At 32.4% G+C, this 15,862-nt stretch overlaps 1 protein-coding gene across 1 annotated transcript in view; it reads right to left on the bottom strand.

Moving 5' to 3' along the window:
• Positions 1–15,862, bottom strand: part of HELRODRAFT_189416 (hypothetical protein) — a 22,698-nt gene extending 6,836 nt beyond the window's left edge. Inside the window, exons 1-23 of the mRNA XM_009029316.1 lie at positions 15,821–15,862; positions 13,413–13,447; positions 12,765–12,849; positions 12,541–12,617; positions 12,192–12,272; positions 11,431–11,580; positions 10,681–10,898; positions 10,382–10,424; positions 9,510–9,641; positions 8,185–8,277; positions 7,803–7,842; positions 7,326–7,390; positions 6,523–6,615; positions 4,501–4,576; positions 4,045–4,242; positions 3,631–3,731; positions 2,955–3,040; positions 2,575–2,683; positions 2,061–2,118; positions 1,526–1,581; positions 1,243–1,359; positions 798–902; positions 480–602 (exon numbers count right to left, since the gene is read on the bottom strand). Coding sequence (XP_009027564.1) covers positions 480–602; positions 798–902; positions 1,243–1,359; positions 1,526–1,581; positions 2,061–2,118; positions 2,575–2,683; positions 2,955–3,040; positions 3,631–3,731; positions 4,045–4,242; positions 4,501–4,576; positions 6,523–6,615; positions 7,326–7,390; positions 7,803–7,842; positions 8,185–8,277; positions 9,510–9,641; positions 10,382–10,424; positions 10,681–10,898; positions 11,431–11,580; positions 12,192–12,272; positions 12,541–12,617; positions 12,765–12,849; positions 13,413–13,447; positions 15,821–15,851 — 2,172 coding nt within the window. The 5' untranslated portion in view covers positions 15,852–15,862. The remainder of the gene's footprint in view (positions 1–479; positions 603–797; positions 903–1,242; positions 1,360–1,525; positions 1,582–2,060; positions 2,119–2,574; positions 2,684–2,954; positions 3,041–3,630; positions 3,732–4,044; positions 4,243–4,500; positions 4,577–6,522; positions 6,616–7,325; positions 7,391–7,802; positions 7,843–8,184; positions 8,278–9,509; positions 9,642–10,381; positions 10,425–10,680; positions 10,899–11,430; positions 11,581–12,191; positions 12,273–12,540; positions 12,618–12,764; positions 12,850–13,412; positions 13,448–15,820) is intronic.

Below are 15,862 nucleotides of genomic sequence, written 5' to 3'. Positions count from 1 at the left end.
CATACGATTTGATCTGAAAAAAACAGTTTGCAATGGAAATCATTTTGGTTGAAATTACTTTAAATCATTCGACTAAAATGATTTGAGTGTAAATTTTCGCCGGAAATGAATGAAAAAAATCGAAATGAGTGACGAAAATTGAAAAAAAAATTGAAATCATTATTTGATCTCGTGACAACACGAAAGTGATGAAAGCATATGCGTTACTTCAAGACAGTCAATCAACCTCACGATTCTGCCACTAATGTATATCATTACACCGAACATTATGGTAAAAAATTTATCATTATCAGTTACAGAATCCATAACTGTCATCACCCCATCATTATCGCCCTCATTGTCATCATACACACACTCTTATTTACTCACTCACTCACTTACTCACTCACTCAATCACTCACTCAATCACCCATTCACTCACTTACCCACACCAACCCACTCACTCATTCACTCACTCACTCACTCACTCACTCACTCACCTCCGGATCATTCCAATCCAACTTCCTCATTTGTTTGAGGACTTTCTCAACAGTCGTCTTGGAGAGTTCCTTGTAGAGGAGGTACCTGATGTACTGGTGCATGGGGGGCAGTGTCACTTGTATCTGCGTGAGTGCAACATGTATGTCTCACCTTACGTTAATTAACGTCGTCAACGAAAACCTCAGTAACAACAACAACAGCAACAACAAAAATAACATAGCAACAACAACAATAACATCATCATAACATCAACATCATAACAGCATAGCAACAACAACAACATCCCAACCACTGTAATAGCCATGAGAAAGGTTAACCTCATTTTTATATTCAGGAGGATTGCTGTAGTAAAATGCATTCTCAATCATTGTGGAGTACCTGCTATCCAAGTGCAAAGCTGCCTTTTTTCTCATCATTACATCCTTGGTGTGTGTGTGTGTGTGTGTGTGTGTGTGTGTGTGTGTGTGTGGTGTGTGTACAGTTACGTGTATGTTGTCAAGATAGGCATGTGTAATATGTAGTGAAGTGGCAAGTGCTTATTCAAGGTTGCTAATACGTATTTAAAGATATGGGTCAGATGGCAGAGTAAAAGAAAATAGAATTTAAAATTTCAAAAAAGTTTTAAATTGTGCTGCCGATCAACGGTCGCTTGCAATGATTTGATAATTGTGGAGCTGCAGGAAAATTAAGCAGCTAATAAATATCCTAAATCTCGAAAACATCAACAACAACATCAACAACAACATCAACAACAAGACCTACCAGCAAAACTTTCATGCGATGATGCGAGTCAGAACTTCTGTAGAGGAACCTACCGCAGGTCTCCAGCAGGGCGCAGGTCATTTCAATGTTGTGATGGGTGAATTCACTCAACAGCATCTGTTGTTGTTTGTGTTGATGTTGTTATTTATGCTGTTACTGTTGTTGCTGTTAATGTCTATGATGTTATTGCTGTTATCATTGATTTGGAAACTGATTACAGAACGGAAATAGTTCTGAACTAATTATAGCAACCAATCAATCAATCAGTCGAACAGCCACGAACCTTGATGCAATGAAGGCACTCTGATTTATTGAACATGTTGAATTTCACTAGTTCACCTGCAATTTATTGAAAATAAAATAAAGTAAGAATGTTACACAGAAAATACATTAAAACAGGGCCAAGTTATCGAAATTCATCCAAGGAATTGACTTAGGTAAACCCCACTGGCCGAAAAGAAAAATGATAATGTTATTTGCAACTTATGCGACACTCAGAGATATAAACGATGAAAAGGTCCACAGGTGAAAAATATTGAGGATTTGCATTCATATTGCGATCTAACAACAATTTATTAGAATAATCTAAATGTTGAAAACGGGGTAAGATTAGACAGATCGTCATGGAATGACTCAACAGCTAATCTAGCACACACGCAAACAACATACATGCACACATAACACAAAGTACAGTGAGGTACACGCACAAGCATAGCAAGAGGCACGCAGACATACGGCAGAAAATAGAGAAGAGCACATGCAAGCACACATTCAGCATTGCAAAATACAAACGCAACAAGGTGGCACCATTAACTAACCTATGAACCTGCTGACTTTGAGTTTTATTTCAATGTTAGTCTGATCTTTTTTCTTAAACTGTTCAATTAAACGTTTATAATTTAGTCAATGTGAAAGCATAAAATCGATTTTACAAAAATTGTAGCAGATATACAATGGCGATACTACGTAAGCCAATCAATGCTCAATCTAAAACAACAGCGAATGAAAACAACAACAAATAAATCTTATGTTGGTCAACTTAACTAGCAACATATTGCATAACATGTACTATTAACAAAAACAAATTATGATAGCGAGCGATGATCAACATTAATGCATCAGTCATAGCATCCACGATGTCTTTAAAACAATCTCAACATCAGCTCGTTAATGAAGCAAAAACGTTTTGGACAGAATCAACGTACCTGTGACAACCACTGGACCATAATAATCATCTCAAAAAACATCACAACAAATAACAACAAACATTTTTTTCCCAACATCCCCAACAATCGCAACATCTCCTGCAACATCAACAACAACAACACCAACATGATATCTGAAATCAGCCTTGAGCATGTAAGCCAAGTCAGCTGAGATGGACGGCATGCAGGGGTGTAGGATGGCCACCAGACGTGAGTAGAAGGGCAGCAGGTCATATCTGCCCATTATCATTGCATAGATGGTTGAGTGATAATTATTATGATGAAAATATTGATAATTAATATGACGGTGATAACCTAATGAAGTAAAAATTATGGTGAAAATTATGGTGGTGGTGAATGTCACTGGCAATAAAAATGAAATGCACGCACATGCATGTGAACACCGCATACGTGTAAATATAAAAAAAGAAATATATGGCTCAGAATGAGCAAACAAAATACCAAAGTCAAACAAACAGAAAAACAAACAAACAAAACAACGAGTACCTTGTTCTTTGCACTAGGAAAAGAGTCTTGACGAGTTTCTTCCTATTAGCCTTCGTGTTCAGGTTCATACAGAAGTCAATGGCTGCCTGACAATGAATGGTGAACAATGAGCTATGCAACTTAATGAGGGATGGTGATGGCAGCCTAATGAAGAAATTGTGTCATGGCGGTTGAGATAGGTGATTTTTGTCGGATGACCATCTATTAATGTTGTCGCTGTTGTTGGCTGATGTTTATGAATGGACATGTAACGATTCAAGTGACTGGTCTTAAAAAATAATTCAATCTAAGCAGTAAAAACATACATCAGTAAACTATTAGCATTTTTAATTAATTTTTATTGGACAAGGCAATTGGGAATATAATTTTCATGTGAAATTCACAATCCCAAAACCGGTGAACATGGAAACAAAAATGTTGAAGAAATAGCAAAAGCAGAGAAAATAGCTCAATTTTCGATTGTAGTTAAAATGCTAACACGATAATTAGGTTGCCTATTGTTAATTTTAAAACCATCAAATCGCTAACATAGCATGGATTCTAACGTTAATAACAGTAAGCATAAAACTGACAGATTGTCAAAACCATCACACACAATAAGTGCAAATTAATGATACGCCTGGTTATATTCAACTCTATTGGCTTGTGAGTGAACAGATATAACTGAAAGTCGAACCTTATCGATAAGTTCTCTGTTGACACAGTTTGGCAAGTTGCTCAAGAACGACTCTAGCAGAAGTTTCAACGTTCCTCCGACACTTTTGTCCTCCTCTTCAACTGCAAGAATTAATTGAAAGATGTTAAAATATCTGACAATAAAAATGTTGCTTCATTGGATCTGCATGTGATCAAGGAGTAGCCGGCATCATCATCACTACACCACAAACAAACGAGCAAACAAGAAAACAAACAAACAAACATCACTTGAAAAGGATGCACCACCAAAATTAAAAACAACTACAAAACAACGAACACAGACAACAACATCTACTAACCACCACAATCAACAGAACGATAACAAACAACAACTGATATCACGTGACAACAAGGACATCAACAACATCAACAGAAATGAACGAATGATCCCAACATTCAGCTTCGATAATGACTTCTGGATCTTCCTCCTTATGCTTGCCATCTAATCCATCCACTGGCATTGTTGCTAATGATGACGAAGGCGTCAGTTTTGAGGTTGTTGATGTCGTCGATGTTGTCGCGGGCAGTGCTGCATTTTTCGGCGGTCTGTCGTCATCAATGAGCTTTTCCACTTCCTCTATAAAAGTCAGCTCTTGAAAATTTGAATCAATAATTTAATCAAAATCTACCCAAAATAGAAATAAATCAATCAATCAACTATACAAACAACTTTGCAACCGACGACCATATAAACCATCCCAGCCAGAGTTTTGAAACAACAAAAGAAATCAACATGTAGCTAAAAAAGCGGCAACAATCCTGCCAAATATTCATCCGTTCAGTGACGACAAGCAATCGACTCAACCCAGTCAACAACTATCGTTACAACAGAGCATCCAAATGAATGTACCTTCCTCTAAATGAGTGCCGTCCGTTTGCTGCTGGGCAAGTGTCGTCTGCTGCTGCTCACTGTCCTTGTACAGTATCTAATGTAAGGTTCATCGTGTTTTAAAGTAAAGTTTAATCTACAAGACTGTACTATTATTATAATGATGGATATCTTAAAAAATGTTTAATTAAAATTGCAACGGTGATATAGTCAATGTTAGGAATGTTATATAAAAAGGGTTATCTCCTTCTATCTAAGAATGAACGTTTGACAAATGAAATTATAAAGAGGATATGATCAATCAATCAAAGTGTCTTAAACCTCACATAAAAAACTCAACAAAATTACAATGATGAGAACAGATGATGACTGTTATATTATATAAAACAATCTTACGTGAAAGAGAGAGTTGGATTAAGAATGATCAGTGTGAAAAATTTTCTTATAAAACTATATATATATATATATATATATATATATATATATATATATATATATATGTTTGTTTGGTTTTATTTTATATGTGTGTGACGGTGTGTTTGGTAAAGCCCTTTTGGTAGTAAAAAAAGGGTGCTGTACAAATTCTCCAATAATAAATTAACCAAAAACAATAATATAATATGTGAAATCAAAACACGTTCAGTGGTTAAGCCGGTTCATTTGTCGAAGATCTCAAAAACTTATCAAAATTAAAAATTTTATCTTGAAGATAAAAATTATAACGAAGATGATAGTGATCAATCCATCCGAACAATGTTAAAACTAAATTCTTGAATCTAAATAAACTTCAACTGACAAGCAATGAAGGTGATGATGAATATCAAACAATGTCAAATTTAAAATCTTAAAAATCTATATGTCATATAAATTTCTGAATATTTAAACAAATTCAAGAATCATTACAGTTAACTTTTTTAATATAGAAATTTAAGTAAGTTTACTTAGGAATCTTCAATTATTCTCTCTTATCTAATTTACTGCATGGTTATTTGTGAAAAAACACAAAAACTCATGTTAGTACATTAACAAAGTGCCAACATCTCCTAATGAGGTACTCGTATAAACAACCTCCACTCTCCTAGGACTCCTTTTTTGCAGATTTGAGCCTTCCGTCTATTAATCAAATTTGTATAGTCAGAATTTCGCCATTTTTTCATGCTAGCGATTCCAAAGCCACGAATTTATTTCAAAACCTTTTGAGGAATATTATTGAGAACGACCGCAAAACTGAGTATATGCTTTTCGCGTTTAAATTTAAAAATCATTTTCAAGTTTATAAATTTTAAATAAATTTTTGGCAAACTCCATGGAATTTTATTGTAATTGTCCAATCATATTCTTTCCATAGTACATTTTACTGGAAGCAAGAAGAGCGCGGACGACGCGCATTTATGATATTTTAAGCAGATGAGCATTGATAATGTGTGATTATATAATATAGCAACGCAAACTTTCCCCTGGTTAACACTAAATTTCAAATTCAAATGCTATGGTCCAGTTCCTATTATAAAGTTTAATGGTTTGCAATCGTTGATTCATTATGTTTTTGTTTATGTAATATTAGCTACAATCATATATACTTATTGTAAACAAAATTTTAAAAAAATATTGCAAAGATTCATTTTTGACATGTTCGTTTTTTATTGTATAAAATAATTATTTATATTCGTTTGTCGCTTCAAGTATAAGAACTTTCTATTTTACATTATCTAGCACCACGTGGGCTTTGTTTCAGGTTTGTAGTGAAAAAGTGTAGTACTTAACATAAAGAAGACGGTACAGTAAGTACACTAGTGCCTGCTGATTTCATGATAGTTGTGCAAGATACAAAGTTTAAACTTGCATGCGAACATACGTTAGCGTTAAATTCAAAATTAAACCATTTAAGATTTCAAAAAACAATAATTTTTGAATAAAATACACTTTGATTAGGACAAATTCAGAAGACAATCAGTTGAGAATTAAAAAAACATAGAATATTATAAAATGTAAAGAGGACAGTTGAAAGAGGAAGTAAACGATGAACGATGATGATGTACTAACACCAGGCACCAGGGATCTCAGATCAGGTAGAGTCTCGTAGAACTGTCTCGTGTCTTCATCTTCAAACAAACTTCCTTCAATGTTATCCTGGTTCTATCGACATGATCAACAATATGAGCATCATCAATCAATCAATCTTCGTTTAGCGTCCAGAGACCCATATAAGCATCACCACTCCTCATCATCACCGCCATTATCATCGTAACCATCACTATTCTTAGAAGTTACACAAAAGTTTCATAAGCCATCAGCACGATCAATATCCTACCTTATTAAACACTCAAAGACAGGACACAGAGCAGAAGCCAACCAAAACGACATAGTCCATGGCGCATAACTTGCATAGCAAGCAGACAGCAATACAGTAATACAGCACAATAAAATCACGTGGCATCACAGCGTACATCAAACCATAACATTTCACCACACATTGAAACGTCTTAATCACAACAACATGTGCAGACAGCAGACAACAAACTGCATGCAACCTTACAGTTACAACAACAAGCAGACCTAGCGTTGTCAGTGACACATTACAAAATCTACAACAAAAACAAACATTATCATTCAAAGAACTTAAAATTAAAATAAAATATCACAACAACTCAACATTTCATAACATCAAGAAAAATAAACAAAAGAACAACATACAAAAAAAACTACAACAATAATAACTATATGACAACAACAATAACTACAGGACAACAACATAAATAACAATAACAACTACAGGACAACAACAACAACAACAATAACTACTACATAACAACAGTCAACATTATAGACAGAAGTTTGTAACATACATCTCCAGGTCGACCAGGGAAAAAGATATCAACACCCATAAAAGAATCTTCTTCACTTTTCAACTCTGTTTAAATTAATCATCACATTTAATTATCATTATTATCATTATTATTATTATTATTATTATTATTATTATTATTATTATTATTATTATTATTATTATTATACTTCGAATCAACTATGTAACCAGAGAGTATAAATTGAGTTAAAATAATAATCACCATATCATTCAACAATTTTTCGACTGTCTTTGCCGTTACCAGTAGCAGCAAACCTGCTATCGTACCATTAAACATCATCATCATTAGCAACAACGACAATGTTAATTTTACAATCAGCATAACTAAAAACATCAACATCATGATAATAATCACTATCAACCCGCTATCATTCTAACCATGAGCATCATCATCAACAACAACTTTATTATCATCATCATCACCATTTGTATCATCACCCCAACTAATTCAACCGACCTTCAGTTGGTAGTTCGAGCGGTGGTTGATCCAAAAAATCCTGTGTGTGTGTGTGTGTGTGTACAAGTGTGCGTGTGTATGTGCAAATATGTGCGACTACGCATGGCATGCATGCCTATCTATGTGTGTGTATGATGTTCGTGTGAGTGTGTATGTTTATAAAAGCTTATTCATGAACACACGTTTCTAATGTCTAATTCATGTGTGTGTATTAGTGTCCAACATCTTAAATTTTTCAAGGTCAAGTAAGATTAATTGTTTTTTTCTAGTCTTGAAGTAATGTGAGATTGCATATAAAGTGATAAAATAAGAAAACTTGAAAAAATATTCAACATTATTGAATAAAAATTTAAGAGAAATAAATTTGATAAAGCGAACTAACAGCAAAGACAATGGCATTTGAGTGCAGTTTTTGGAAAGTTGATTGCATCAGTTCATACTTTTCCTTCCTCTCTGCACTTAATTCCCCTTTGGTCTGTTGTGCAACAATTTTATAATGTTTAACTTATAAGTCTTAACAATTGAAAAAAATTACTATTGAAACTATCATCTGAATAGATGACAAATTAATTGGAAATGTTGGCTTTAAAACCAAATTAGATTTGAAATTAAGGAATTTTAATTTTCTGATGACTGTTAAATTAAATTATATATAATAAACTTCTAGTAATTTTTCAATATGTGTTTGCACATATATATCTTGATTCTAAATTACCTGAAACATTGATGTACGTTTTTCAGAGTAAAGTTTATTTCTTGCCCTCAAAGAAACTGAACTTAGAGATATTATAATCAATTCGCCTTCAAAAACATGTTCACTAGACATTTTGCTAACACACATTTTCAAGAAACATATAGATTTGTTTATTTGTTTTCTTACAAGCTTTTTCAACCTTCGCCTGCTGTTATGTGAATTTCCTGCAAGTTTCAAACATGCCGTAGTCTTCCCGATTTTAAAGAAGGCCAATTGTGTTGATAATGATGTCGCAAACTACCGACCGATATCAAATATTCTGTTCAAGACAAAAATCATGAAACGTGTTGTTGTCCAAATTCTGCTAAACCATTTAACAAACAACAATCTAATGCCTTTGCATCAATCAGGTTACAGGCGGTTTTATTCAACAGAAACTGCACTACTGCATGTCCTGTCAAATTTGTTTGCTGCTACAGACGCTCATAACATCATTACTAACGTTTTTGAACATGTCAGCAGCGTATGATTGCGTCAACCAAGATGTTATTTTTAAAAAAATTGCGTCATAATTATTTTTTGTATTTTACTATGTAAAAGTATTTTTCATGTATTCATATATGTATAAAGGTGTGTAAAAATTATGTTTGTTTTTATCGAAGTTCGTAGCAATTTATCAGCGTATCTAAAATTTTACTATAAATGTAGTATACAATAATTTAACACACGCCGTCAGTCATCAAACTCTTTACATTTTTTTCAAAAAAAAAAAAATCGATTGTTTATTTTCAAGTATAGTTGTTAAGATCATTTTCAGCTTTGATCATTTTCTGGTTCAGTTTTTCGTATGGTATTTTTCTCATAATTAATCATCTTATTTGTATAGAAAACAATGTATATTTACACATAATGAAGCTAGAGCAGCTGATGCAAGCTTTCATATGAAACAAAATCACATACACCATAGCAAAAGAAAGCAACCAGTCACACAACCAATTCATAGCAACAACAACCTGGATAATTTTCTTGTTTTGTTTATCCTGACTTCGGATGAGCTTGCACTCCTGGATGACGTGGTTGGCGAGGCTGTTGTAATAATCTTTCAGCAAGACACGGCAAGCCTTCTGTCGATCCTTCTTCAAAAACTAATATGTAGGTTTGATCATATGGTACACACTTATTAAAATTATAAATACAAAAGCATTAAACATGAAAGAAAGCACTGGGGAGCTACCACAATAACCATTTCACAAGTGAGATTAAACTTGAATGTACCGTTTGGTTCTGGAGTATTTAATACTTTACTAATTGTGGCTCTTAGTGTTATAGCTTAATAAAATGTAATTCTTAATGTCATAGTTTAAAAAATCCAAAAGGTTTTAATTGGAAAACCGGTTTTCTATCTGTCTGTCTTTGGTACTTGAATTAATTAATTTAGTTTCATTGTATCTATCACACATGCAAGTAAAATGAATGATTTGTTCAGATTTGCAAGGAACTTTCACAGCTGACATTCAGATGGTCATTGGCTCTTCATCGGTTTAAGAAATATTTTAAATACTGAATTGCTTTTTATTTGTTTAGTGTGCATTAGTTTGTGCATGAACAAACAAAATGACCTATAAAACATGATGGCAAGCATAAGGGAGAAACCACAACTTACTAAGAACATTTTCTTTGATTACAAAATAAAAGGTAAATGATTATGATTATTCTTATCCCAAGTTTTAATAAATTAGTTCTTATTTTTAAAACAAACAAATACATGAAACAAATACAAAAAACAGTTTTTCTGTTATTTTATACCGTACAAGTATATTCTATATGTCACTAAACAAATTCATCTTAAAAAATTTGAAAATTATTAAATATAAAAATTACTAACCGAGCTGTGTGGCACCTCAATATTAAACTTTTCTGATAAAATCCTGTTAGTAACATGAAATTGTTTTAAATGTAAATGAATATGAATATAAAATATACAGATAGAAAATCTGTTAAGTATATTAAAAAGAAAAACTGACAATGTGAAAGTTTTGGATTTTTTCTGGATAAAAATTTCAATTGGAATAAATAAATGAAGCAGTGAGGTAGTCAAAATGGTAGGTACAATTCTCTAAAAATCAAATTTCTGACATTAAGAACATTATTAATTGTATGTTGAAATGAAGTGATAAAATGAACCTGAATTTATGAGAAACAAGACCAGCATAGTCGTCTCCACAGTGCTTACAGAAGCTCATGATGATGCTCAGGTTGATGTGTTCCTCCTTATCATTGCAAGTTAGCAGGTTCAGCTGGTTGGCCAGAATGTTGAGAGCCTCCTTCTCTGGGAAGATGGCAATACATGTGAGGTCTGCAAACAGACGGAGATCAACCCGCAACTTGCCAGGGTTCAGTATCTGCCAGGGACATAAAAAAAAACAATGTTATTTGTTAACTTACTGCATATCAAATACACATACAAAAATGTCTGCCCCTCAATAATTTTTCCTCTCCCTCTCTCTCTCTCTCTGTCAAAATATGGCACTGACCCTATCAGCATAGTTGTCACGCTAAATGTTCACCTCTTACTAAGAAGGCTAATCAATTTTTTATAACTTACCTACAACATAAAAAAAATGCTGATATATCATTTGATAATTATTATTACCACAATTAATTACGAAATGAAGATGAGCTATCGTATTTAGCAGTTGTTACTAGAAATCAAGTTGGAAGTGAGGATAAATAATGATAACAAATGTGAGACAAGTGAGAATATATAATAATAAATATAATGAATATGTAAAAGTAAATAATAATAATAATATAAATAATAATAATGATCAGAATAAAGAAAAATAACCATATGAAATATTATAAAACCTTCAATACATGACATACAAGCCTTTCAAATAATATGACAGCATTATAACACGAAACACACAAAACCTTTTCATCTTTTTTGCTGAGAAGAATTTTTTGCCACTGATCAAGAAATGACGAAGCAAATTCACTGTACCTCTGATGAAGAGCTGAGCAGACGAGCAACACACAATTCACATCTGACATCTTCAGTTTGGCCTCAACCAGTGATGATGCCTACATAATATTCAACGGGAAAAAATTACTAAAACTAAAAAATAGGCATGGTTTTGAAAAACCTATTGTTGTAATCTTTGGCGTTCTTTACTAACGACACAATGTTATAACTTAAAAGATCTCTATATTTCCAACACCAGTGTTGTAGCTTCCAACGATCGTCAAGTGTTATACCATAGGTTCAAGACATCTGATCAATGAACACAACTGCTTCAAACGCAAACTTTGTTGAACGTTTATTTGAATGCCAACAGTAATGGAAACACTAAACTAATCCATGAAACTACATAAATCACCATTACAACTTTGCTTCAAACCTCACTATTAACTTCACTATTCGCACCCACTTATATCGCCTCCACAGTAGATTTTTACAATCCTCTTCTATGCTATGTAAAGATTATATGGTTTACAATCATTGACAAATAGCGAAGATAACAAATATAACAAGATAACAATAATTAATTGATGATAACTAATTCCGACCAATCCAGCAGTCATAACAATATAATCGGGTGATAAATGAGGGATCATTTATTTACTTGAATGTTCCATTAGCATTAATTGCTTCGATGCAAAAGATATTCAATCAATGAATGAAGCATACTCACTATTTCTCCAATATATTTTGTCAAGTTTAGAGCTTTCAGTTCCTTCATGATGGCATCTTTCTGGCCTTCTGATATGGTTTTCTAAATGAAGATTTTATAAAGTATGCTTGCCGATCAATTTAGATATTTAACAATTGCAAAATCTCAGTAGATAAAAAATGAAATGAAACAAAAGGTCCACTACAATTCTTCACTGGAATTTGAATGCAAATAATCTCATGTTTCATGTCTTGGCATTAGAAAAAATAAAAAAACATTTGATAACAACAAAATCCCAATCCTAATGTTAGTCATGTTAATGTGTCAGTCAACAATCGACATCATTGAAATGAACACTTTTTACACAAACCAGTTTCTTAACGAAAGCCGTGTTCTTCTTGAGGTTCGAGTCCAACTTCTTGAAGAAGGATTCATCTGGTCTCTCGTCTGCATTGAACATAAATTCCCAAAGTTAATGAAATGTTGAAATCATATACACAAACAGGCACACACGCACAAACAAACATGCATAAACATACAGCATATAAATATTGAAACATATGTGTGAATAAATATGTAAAAATATACACATACCGAGGGCTTTTAAATTCTCTTCTCGAAGTTTCAATTTGAATTCAATTCTTTCTTTAGATTCATTTATAAATTCATGCAGTGCTTTCTGAATTTTAAAAGTGATTTAAATTTATTGACTATTTGAAACATTTCACTGTAAAAATTAAACTATAATTAATTTAACATGAGAAATGTAAATGTGTAAAAAAAAGAAAAGAAGACATTAATTATATATGATTTTAATTAAAATTAAACATTCCTGAAAACATTAAAAATAACTTGATAGATAACATTTCTTAAATAATTTAACTTCAGTTCTCTCTACTAAAACATACTTCATGCAACAAGTAGACACATCCGTGTTTATGTACACGTTCACAATCTTAAAGTTATGCATTGGAATTTATTTGATAATTTGATCGAACTAAAGAATCAAAAAGTTTTAGTTGAAATGGTACAATACACAACGCCCCTAACATTTCCCCCATCTCCTCCATGAAGGAAGGGAATAATTTTTTTAAGTTAAACTAAGTCTACAATATCGTAAAACAGAAGCAAAAATTTTTTTAATTTGAATTTGATTACATCACAAGAATTATTATAAAAGAACATGGTTAAATAAGTTTTCATTCAAATTAAAGTGATGAAAATAAAAAAATAGCTATTTACCAGTTCCTCTTCTGTTGTTGTTTCTCCATTTTCAGACTGAAAGCAAATGAAACAAATATGTTGTGTAGTCAAAAATTAACCAAAAAACAAGTTACAATTTAAAATTTTGTATAAGGGAGATAGATTCGAATGTATTTTGTGTATATTTAAAAATAATTAATGACAATAATTTATAATTGAGTTTATAAAATGGGTTATCTGACAAAGGTAATATAGAAAATAATCATTAGTATGCAAGTATGGCAGTTCTATTTTTAAGGTTACAAATAAAATATAAATCATGTTAATAGCAATTTATCCTATTACTTTTGCAGGTAAAGGCACATGAAGTGTCTGAAAAGATAAATCAGAAACTAAATTAAAATTTCATAGACCGTAATTTCATAGTCACACTACGCTTGCTTATTTAAAAATTATGAACTCTGGATGTATGCTTCCTAAAATGTTTGGTCTATTTATTTGGTCTTTATGTCTGCATTGGACATTGTCAAACAGTTAGATTTGTTGCTACTCAAATTTTACATAACATTTAAATAATAAAAACCCTTATATTCTTATGCCATAAAGAAAAATGTTGAAATTGGTAGGCCAATCGACATTTTAAATCTGCAACACCTTGCACAAAATGCAACAAGATGCTAAGAAAAGAAATGACCAAAGCACCCAACAACTTTGACATTTGAAATTAATGTCACAGTAATGCCATTGAATTTTTTGAATACTGATTTGAAAGATGCAAAGGGCTGGTATTTAATTATTGCATTATACAACCAGCTATTGCTTCTCAAAAGAGCAGAAAACTGGTTTATAGATGGCAATTTAGTATTCAATCATTAGAATCATCCATTAAAATGTTACAGAGGCAATGATCAAATTGTTTGTTAATAGGTTGTGCACAACCGATTCATTTATGAAACATCAAGACTATTTTGTTCATGTTCCAGTCCTATTTTGTTTAATGAGTAGAAAATCAAAGAAGGATTATGACAGCATTTTGGAATGGGTCAAACAGAGTGTCAAACCGAACCTGAAATCCATTACTTGTAAGTTATTCATGTCAAAATTCTTTACATTTAAATTTTTAATTAAAAAATATGCTTGCAGGTGACTTTGAAAAAACTGTTTGGAGGTTGGCAAATAATATATTCCCTGACGTTTCCATGCATGAATATATGTTCCATTGGACCCAAGTGGTTTTCAGAAAAATGAAGATAATTTAATAAAATTAAATTTAACGTGGTTATTATGTCACATGCTGCAATGTCAATATTGAATTATTTGCTTGGATGTGGATCAATCAATGATCCTCATTTGTCCATCAGGGGCTGTCGAGGCCGATGGTGTACATCTAAGGCTTAAGCATACTTTTTACATTTCTTTTCTTCTTGATCAATCAATCTTCGTTTTGCATCCAGAGACCCAGTTCCCCAAGGTAGGACATTCTTTGTGATGGCATAAGAGTAATTTAGGGAAAAGTTTTTACATCCGGACACCCATCCTAACTACAACCACCAGTTATAAGCGGTGGGCCTAGCCTTTTGCTTAAAAGCATGCAAGGCAGCGTGGATGCAGTTTTATGTCATGCCCAGAACATCTTCTTGGATGTGGATAATTTTTATAAATTATAACTTTTCCCAATTAGAACAATTCTCCAAATAAATGTAGCGCCAACCATCTCTATGGATTAAATATAGAACTGACCATCTTCAAGAACTAATTGTCCAAATAAATATAGGACCATCCATCCAAAAAATTGGCACCAAAGGTCCAAAAATATAGAAACCAACCAGTTAGATAAAACTGTTAGAGAGAGACCAAATGTCTATTGACCAAAAATTATTTTGTTCCATTGTGTTTTGCTTTAGTTAGTTTTTGAATTAAAACGTTACTTACATATAGCAATCAATCTTCGTTCAGGGCATATTCTAAATGAAATTGATACAAATGATCGTCTAATTTGGCGCAAAAAATTGATGGCAAAGAAAACAACGTCCTACCTCGAGAAACTGGGTCTCTGGATGTTAAACGAAGAATCAATCAATGCTATATTTAAGTACTTCCCGAGGTAGTACTTACATATAGCACATAATGAAATATAATATATTTGCAGTGTAGCAAGTCCGACCCATATTGCATAGTTCATTTTAATTAATAATGTGAGAAATCTTAACTGACAAACTGATCTAATATTTTAATCCTAATGTCTAATCATTTTTTAAATTAGAAAATCAAACAAATATATAGCAATTTCTATGAAAAATTTAAGGGCAAGCATAAGCTTTTAATCAAATAATAATTATTAATTAAAAAATCCATTATAATTAAAAATTTTAAAGTTAAAAAAAAGTAAACCAGTAAACAAACGAAACTGCAAAGCAAACAAGCAAATTTTCCCTAAATTACGCTAACCTTGCCGTTGGACACTCCTGGTACGTCCATTGAAACTTTAT

The sequence above is a fragment of the Helobdella robusta genome (genome assembly GCF_000326865.2).
Source record: "Helobdella robusta unplaced genomic scaffold HELROscaffold_6, whole genome shotgun sequence".
Taxonomy (NCBI): domain Eukaryota; kingdom Metazoa; phylum Annelida; class Clitellata; order Rhynchobdellida; family Glossiphoniidae; genus Helobdella; species Helobdella robusta.
This window is presented reverse-complemented; position numbering and strand designations above follow the sequence as displayed.